This window comes from Capsicum annuum, unplaced genomic scaffold, assembly GCF_002878395.1.
Source record: "Capsicum annuum cultivar UCD-10X-F1 unplaced genomic scaffold, UCD10Xv1.1 ctg3465, whole genome shotgun sequence".
NCBI classification, from domain to species: domain Eukaryota; kingdom Viridiplantae; phylum Streptophyta; class Magnoliopsida; order Solanales; family Solanaceae; genus Capsicum; species Capsicum annuum.
The window spans coordinates 20,594-29,568 of record NW_025841510.1 but is presented as its reverse complement, the minus strand read 5'-3'; the positions used below and the strand labels follow the sequence as shown (position 1 = coordinate 29,568).

Here is an 8,975-nt window from a genome sequence, read left to right as displayed (position 1 = left end):
TCCGAATACTAGGATGAGGCCTCTACCTCTTAGAAATCACATATAAAAGTTTAGCATTTTGACACAACCCCTTTTTCCAAAAAACAAGAAGGAATAAGCAAAAAAAGGCTATAATTGAGAGGAAAACATTTAAGTTCCAAAGATGATAGTCTAACCCAATGTGCAGACGTGTGATGTTGCCATGACTCCATTGTGTCATTAGAAAAGCAGACAGACAGGTGCTTTTTAATTGTTCAGCTGTGCTCAACATAAGATTAGCCAGCCTTGCGGCGACAAAAGGATTAGACGTCCCCCCATGCTACTGTTCCCTGCCGTCCAATCCCAGTGCCGCTTTAGGTTAGGGAGTTGGACAAGTATATAGCTGTGTTGCATTAAAAACGTGAGGTAGCAAACAGTTCAACCAGATGAGTGTGAACCTTGTGCCAGGTCAATTCATTCTTGGTTTGCACTTGCTGATCTCTGGAGAAGCAAATTCACTAAAGATGTATATGTAACTTCATCTAAACCAACTCCTGTATGGGATATATGATCCAAAAGTGAAAAGGCTTCTTCTGTTTCCCCTTCCTTTAAAAACCCCTTTGTCAAAACGTTATAGGTGACAGAATCAGGAATATTTCCTTTCTGTACCATCTCGGCAAAATACTCCTTAGCTTCTTTAACTTTACCGGCCTGGCAATACCCATCAATAATGGTTGTATAAGTTATTTTATTAGGTTGTATATTGTGTGATGACATTTCCTGCAAAATGCTCCTCGCTTTATCCATCTGACCAGACTTACAATAACCACGGATCAATGCAGTATAACAAACAACATCAGGTGGAACTCCCTCCGTATGCATCCCATCAATAAGGTTCTCAGCATCCTCAATAAGCCCGATATTGCTCATGCCATGTATAAGAGAGGAATAAGTGACAACATTTGGTAGAATACCCCTGCTTCTCATGTCATCGCGAAGTTTTAGGGCTTCTTTAACATTTCCATTTTTACCAAAAGCTCCAATAAGAGTGTTATAAATAATTAAATTTGGGGCTAACCCATGTCTGAGCATCTCATGGAAAAGGTCTCTTCCCTTTTCAAGTTTGCCAGCTTTGCACAAACCATTAATTAAGGCTCCATAGGTATAAATATCGCAGACAAGTCCCTTGCTTCGACATTCATGCCAGAGCAACAGAGCTTCATCTATTTTACCCTTCTCACCAAGCCCATGTAGCAGCACATTGTAAGTTGAAACGTCGGCTGCAATTCCTTGCTTCACCATTTCTTCTCTCAACATAAAGGCGCCATCCAAGTTTCCCTCTTTGCAAACTGCAGATATAAGAGTGTTATAAGTCATGCTATCTATTTGAACATTACTTTCTAGCATTGCTTTCAGCAGCCAAACAGCCTCTTGTATTTTACCAGCTTCACAAAGCCTGTGAATTAGAGCATTTGAAGTCACTGTATTGGCAGTGAGCCCTTTCATTAACAGCATATGCCAAAGCTCAACTGCCTCTGAATGTTTTCCTTCTTTGCAAAGCCCACTAATTAATGTGGTCAGTAACCCATCATTTGGCCTCAAACGCCTTAATACCATTTCCTTAACTAACTGTAGTGCGGCAACAAACCTAGAATTCGTACACAGTACAAGGATAACATTACTGAATGAACCAGGATTTACACTCAATCCATGTAATAACATCTCCTCTAATAGTTCTTCAGCTTGACTAGCTTGATTTACCTTGCAGAAACCTTTGATCAGTGAATTGCAAGTAACTGAGTTGGGGAGAACTCCTTTAGTTCGCATTTCATCCCTTACCTTTAGAGCTTTCTGAATATCTCCTGCTGAGCAATGACCATCGATGATGGTATTATACAGCACCTCGTTCGGAACAAGCCCTTTGTTTGACATTTCTTTCAACACACAATCAGCTTCATCAAGTTTCTCAAGTTTCATCAAACAATTAATAAGAATACTATACGTGAATATACTCGGGTTTACACCATTTAATATCATTTCTTCCTTCAAAAGAAATGCATCTTCTAAATTACAATTCTTGCAAAACCCATGAATAAGGTTATTATAAGTAACAACATTTGGAACAATACCCATTTTTTCCATCTTCCGAAATAACTCCCTTGCCTCGTCCACCTTCCCTCCTTTACAAAAGGCATTAATCGCGGTACTAAACAAGTAAACATCCGGTTTAACACCATCCTTCAAAACCCCAAAAACCTCATAACTCTTCCAAAGCTCATTCTCTTTCACTAGAGAACTCAAAAGAAAGTTACAAGTTCTCAACGAAGGATACAACCCCCTACTCGCCAACAACCTAAACACATCCAACACAGCATCAAACCCAACATTCTTAAATTGAGTACAACATAAATGAACCAAAACATCAAATGTTCTAACCGCAACAACAAAATCCGACCCAACACTTAACTCCGCTAAACAAACAGCAATCTCGACATACCTTTTTTCTTTCCCATCAAACAATGCAGGTAATTTCCCATCAATTAACCTTATCAATAACAACCTAGCTGGAACATCATGATTCGACGCAACAAGCAAACGAAACAAAACACAATAAGATCTAACACTAAACTTAAAACCACATGAACCAGAAGCTACATGAAAAAATTTCAAAACAGTCAATGCCTTCAAATTGCCATGAATTTCCAAGAAAATTAAATCAAATTGTTCAGGACTCAAAAGGGTCATCAAATCTTTAATCTTTAACGAATCTAAAGGTGGGTTTGAAAGAACTGAAACAACCCATTTACGCAAATTCAAATCAAATCCCTTTTGATTTTTCCTTTCTGCAATTCGTTTTGGATTTTTTGTTGATGGGGTTTGGTTTATTTGTTCACTGAATGAATCTGAAGAAGAAGTAGTGTAAATCACACAGGTTAATGGGCGTTTAATATGTGAAAATATAGTTATCGTTTTGGGAATTTTCAATCTTCTTACGTCCATCTATTTTGTTTATGAATATTGTATGCATGTGTAGAGGGTAAATTAGAGCTTAGAAAGAAGTGGAAATGGTGGCGAAGAAGCCATGAGTGTATGGAAGAAAGGCCACGAAGAGGGAGTTTTGCACACAGGGTTTTTGGTTGGTTTGTTTGTTTGATTGGAGAACGTAGACGACACTTGGGGAAATTTTGGGCCGATGGAAGAAAATTCAAATTAGGGCCCATTCTGAGGTTGTTTTGGGCTACACACATATTGGGCCAACAAATGTGGTATCGTCTTCAAAGGAGAAATTAAGCTAGTGTAGCATCTTTTAGCTCTCACCCATTTAAAACATGGGGAAATTTTCAGAAATAGTGATAGTTCGAAGTCTAATTTATCAAATATAGCAATAGCTTGAATGATTATCAAACGCATCAAGAGTTTCTAAAATTTGTTATTGTCACGCTCCCAAGACGACTGAGGCGGACGCTAAACATCTCTATGAGCACCTATTAAACATATATAGCTATAGTCATGCTAAAGATATATACTGATAAGCGGTGTAACAAATGTCAAGACTTGTATACATACATCGAAGCATAGATAAATATTGTAGGATCCACTGATTTAAATGTGCAATAGACATAACAAAACAAGAATACATGTAAGAATGCTAAATGAATCATGTATCAAAGATGAGCAAACTCAGGTATAACACTGGAAGTATAATCTGAAACTAAAACTAAAAATATAATCAAATTCTAGAGTCATTATATAACATCTTATATGTTATTCATTTATGTATATAATACTTAGAATTTGTCTAGATTGGTACGTAACTTTACTTCTTTATATAGCTTATTTCTTCTTTCTATAATAGTAACTCCTAGAAATTAAGTCAGAAGATGTCCACCCCATAATCACAATTATGTGTAAAATATCATAGTATGTATTGAGGTCCGTCCTTAAGTACGCCCCTCAAGGCTTCTATATGGTCTACTCACAGGCTTGTATCGTATGTCATCTCATCGCTTAGTTAGAAAAATTCATCTTGCCCGTAGATCCCACCATAAGTTGGTTTTGGTTCAAAACCTGATTTTCACCCTCTCAAGAATTTTCATGGCCAAACTTAGGATCATACTTTCAATTCAGGTCGTAGACTGTCTCAACTTTGAGTATGATGAAGTAAAACATGCATAACTTTTTACTCCGAAGTTGAAATGACTAGCGATTTGATTTAGTGGAAATTACTCATTTGCTTTTCTTTTGAATTGGGATATGTGCTTATTTAAAGTCAATTTATGTTCAAGACTACTTGCAGTACGCTGCCATAGTGAACCCTTTCTTCAACTTATGTTATCAGGCTTTTCTTAAGCTCATATCTTGATCTAGCACTTTAAATGACTTAATATAAGATTCTCTTATTTTTCTTACCTATCTACGAAGTTTGTTATTTTGATATCATACTAATTCGTCGGTGTTTACTAGTAGGATTGTACTAGAAATTATGAGGTGTTACATTATTCCTCCTTGCAATCATTCATCCTCGAGTGAGAGCTATAACTTACGATACCTCAAATCTATTCAAAACTAGCCAGCTAACCCGAACAATACAAATACACTTCATAAAATGTCACAATTCTAACAATGCTTAGCAGATGGCAAACAAGACTCAACTTGGCCATAAACTTAACTGAAAATGTAATAATTGTTATAGCTTACCTAGTACAACAACAACAAATCCAGTGTGTTCCCACAAAGTGGGGTCTGAGGAAGGTAAGATGTACGCAGTTCATATCGCTACCTTCGAAGAAGTATAGAGGTTGTTTCCGTATAGCTTACCTAGTTCGTCTTTATTTAACATCTCAACTCTGATGAATGTATGAAACCCTAGCATCATTGGTATGTATCAAGTACTTGGACATATAACATGTAAAACAAATTGTGCAGATAATTATGAATAAAGCTAATGAACAAAACTAAGGGGTAAATAACTTTAAGAACCTTTTGACTGTTCTTGAAATACGTACGGATACTTCACCTCTAATATCGGTCTCTACTTTCCAAGTGGTTTCTTCTACATTTTGAGTTTTTATAATACTTTAACTAAAGTTATTTCTTTCATTCTCAACTTTCAGATCTGTCTATTTAGTATAGTCACTAAGATTTCTTCGTACGATCCCGTTTGAGAGTTTTATGCCCTTTAAGTATTTATGTAGCATAGATACGTGAAAGACTGGATATATATTACTAACTCTAAAGGTAAATCTATCTCGTAGGCTATATGACTAGCTCTTCGTACAAATTCTAAAGCTCAACATATCTCACTACTAAAAAAATCGATAAAATCGACCACAATTTGTGGTCGGAAAAAATCGACCACATGTGGTCGGTTTTAAATTTTTTTAAAATTTTTTATTTTAAAAAAAAAACGACCACAAGTGGTCGATTTTATATTTTAAAAAATCAAAATAATTATTACAATAATTTTAATAATAATTATTATTTATTTAACAAATAAAAATTTAAAAAAAAAAAAAGAAAACCGACCACCAGTGGTCGGTTTTCTTTAAAAAAATTTAGTTAAAAAATATTAATAAAAACTGACCACAAGTGGTTGGTTTTTTTTTTTTTTAAATTTAACTTATTTAAAAAAAAACGACCACAAGTGGTTGGTTTTTATTAAAAAATAATTAAAAAAATACTTTTTAAAAACCGATCACTTGTGGTCGGTTTTCTAATTAAAATAAAAAAATAATTTAAAAAGACCGATCACTTGTGGATGGTTTTTGAAGTAAAAAAATTAAAAATTAAATAATTTTAAGTAACACTTAATTATATATATAATCAAAACCAAATATATTAAGCTAATCCAATATAATTAATCGATCACTAATCTAAGTATGTATAAGAAACACATCTCGTTATATTATTGGATAATATACTTGTATACGTATGTGATGTATATAGTACGTATTTTGAACTTGGTATAGTTGATAGTGTGTATATGTGTGTGTATGTATATTTATATATATAATATATACATATTATATAGAGATGGTATATTAATGACATAAGATAAATCAACCAATAATTTATTTGAGTATATGTGAAATACAATGGGATAGTAAAATTGGGTATGTGCTATATATAATACGTATATGAAATACGTTGCATTATATTATTGGATAAGATTCTCGTGTACGTATGTGATGTATATAATACGTATTGATATAGTCGATAATTCAACTGAGTTTCTGTGAAATACGTCGTATATTATTATGGGGTAGTAATATCGGGTATGTGATGTATATAGTACGTATTTGAATGTTGATAGCCAATTGAATATATTTATATATACGTATATCTTGTGTAGTGATAAAATAGATATACTATTTTGTGTCAATATAATGTAGACACACGTATATTGTTGAAGTTGTAATAACGTAAGACAAGTATTATGAGGTATATGGTGGGGGGAGGGGGGAGAAAGGACGTAGGGGAGGGAGACAGAAAATTAAATCATGAAACTGGCATATACTTACCATTTGCTTTGAATTTTGAATTTTGAACGACCGACAAATTTTGGCGGTGAATTTAAGTTTTTTCGCTTAAAATTTTTGTATATGAGTATATGTGAAATACGTTGAATATTATTATGGGATAAAAAAATCGTGTATATGATTTTATATCTCGTGTAGTGACATATGCAGTAATCGAAAGCTCGATAACTGAATCTATATATCAAAATATTTTGAATAATACATTGATATCATACTATTGAAGAAATAGATATACTATTTTGTGTCAATGTAGATACGTGTATATTGTTGAAGTTGTAATAATGTAAGACGTCGATAATTTATTTGATTAACACGTATATATATATATATATATAATATCGTAATTAAAAGCTAATGAACCAAAAATTTATCTTAATTTGTGAAATTCATTGATATTATTATGGGTTGGAGGAAATATACTACTCGTGTTAATGTGATGATAAAATAACTAATTATCTGATTTATATATATACACATTGTATTAATTAATTGGATATTGTTATAAATATTATAGCATTTATTAAAAAAATTAATTAATTAAAAATTAATTTTAATTTATTAATTTATTAATTGTAGTTTATTAAAATTTAATTTATCAAAAATATTTTAGAAAATCGACCACACGTGGTCAGTTTTACAATTTTAATTTAAAAAAATAAAGACAATTAATAACCCGACCCACCCAAAGTATTAAATTTCTCAATTGATATACACAAAAGAAACGAAAACAACATACACACACAACACTACTCAACCCGTATACACACACAAACACATACTTTGACACTTGAAATCAGTCAAACAAGTGTGTTTTTGTAGCAAATCTTGGTTTTTCCAACTCAAGTAAGTAAGAATGTGAGATTTGTTGACCTTATTTTGAGTTAACTTCACTTCATTTTGATTTTTGAAACCCTAGTTCTTATGTTTTGATTGAAAATGGGGAAATTGGGGATAAACTTGAATTTAGTATGGATTGTGTGTGTTATGTGGACTGAAATGAGTAATATCTTGCATAGAGTAGATGGGTATTTTGAAGAAAATTGTAGTAGTCTATCTTTTAATTTGCTAAGCTCATCATTTTCGATATTGCAACTTCCCGTGAGAGAATCTATAAAAAGATTGAAGCTGCCATTTTGAAATATCAAGAAATTAAGGAAAATATCAAAGGTATGTTGACATAGTGAAGCTGTGTGGGGCCTTGTGCGATTCACTATTGTTGTTATCTTTCTTTCATTGTTCATATTGAAGTCAAGTGAAGTCGTGTGTGGCCTTGGGCGATTCACTAGCATTGTTCTTAACATCTTGTTGGTCTTGTTGTTTCTTGTTTCTTGTATTGTGAACTTGATCTTGTATCATTTGGCATGAAAGGTCAAGGCTTGATTTTGAATGTGTAGGGACTTGGTAGGTGTTTTTTTGTTTTTGAGTGTGATTGTATTTGTTGACTTGGTAAGTTAAAAATGATTAAGTGTAGGGACTTTAAAGGTGACATGATAGGTTGAAAGTGGTTAAGTCTAGGAACTTTAAAGGAGATTTTTTTGTTTTGAATGTGGTTTTGTTTTGAGACTTAGTTGCTTGAAAATGGTTAAGTTTAGGGACTTTGAAGGAGATTTTATATTTTAAATGTGATTTTGTTTGGATACTTAGTTGCTTGAAAATGGTTAAGTGTGGAGACTTTAAAGAGGATTTTTTTTGTTTTGAATGTTGTTTGGTAAGTGACTTAGTTGCTTGAAAATGGTTAAGACTAGGAACTTTAAAGGGGATTTTTTTGTTTTGAATATGGTTTGGTAGGTGACTTAGTTGATTGAAAATGGTTAAGTTTAGGAACTTTAAAGGGAATTTTTTTCTTTTGAATGTCGTTTGGTAGGTCAATTAGTTGCTTGAAAATGGTTAAGTGTAGGAACTTTAAAGGAAATTTTTTTCTTTTGAATGTCGTTTGGTAGGTCACTTAGTTGCTTGAAAATGGTTAAGTTTAGGAACTTTAAAGGAAATTTTTTTCTTTTGAATGTCGTTTCGTAGGTCACTTAGTGGCTTGAAAATGGTTAAGTGTAGGAACTTTAAAGGGATTTTTTTGTTTTGAATGTCGTTTGGTAGGTCAATTAGTTGCTTGAAAATGGTTAAGTGTACAAACTTTAAAGGGGATTTTTTTTGTTTTGAATGTAGTTTGGTCGGTGGGTTAGTTACTTGAAAATGGTTAAGTGTAGGAACTTTAAAGGGAATTTTTTTCTTTTGAATGTCGTTTGGTAGGTCACTTAGTTGCTTGAAAATGGTTAAGTGTAGGAACTTTAAAGGGAATTCTTTTCTTTTGAATGTCATTTGGTAGGTCACTTAGTTGCTTGAAAATGGTTAAGTGTAGCAACTTTAAAGGGGATTTTTTTGTTTTGAATGTCGTTTGGTTGGTGACTTAGTTACTTGAAAATGGTTAAGTGTAGGAATTTTGAATGTCGTTTGGTAGGTCACTTAGTTGCTTGAAAATGGTTA

At 33.0% G+C, this 8,975-nt stretch overlaps 1 protein-coding gene across 1 annotated transcript; it reads right to left on the bottom strand.

The window, feature by feature from the left end:
• Positions 1 to 6: 6 nt before the first annotated feature.
• LOC107851049 (pentatricopeptide repeat-containing protein At4g19440, chloroplastic) lies at positions 7 to 3,112 on the bottom strand. The gene has a single exon (XM_047403125.1). It carries the CDS (start codon positions 2,956 to 2,958, stop codon positions 433 to 435), a length of 2,526 nt encoding a protein of 841 aa, XP_047259081.1. The 5' UTR covers positions 2,959 to 3,112; the 3' UTR covers positions 7 to 432.
• Between the last annotated feature and the right edge of the window lie 5,863 nt (positions 3,113 to 8,975).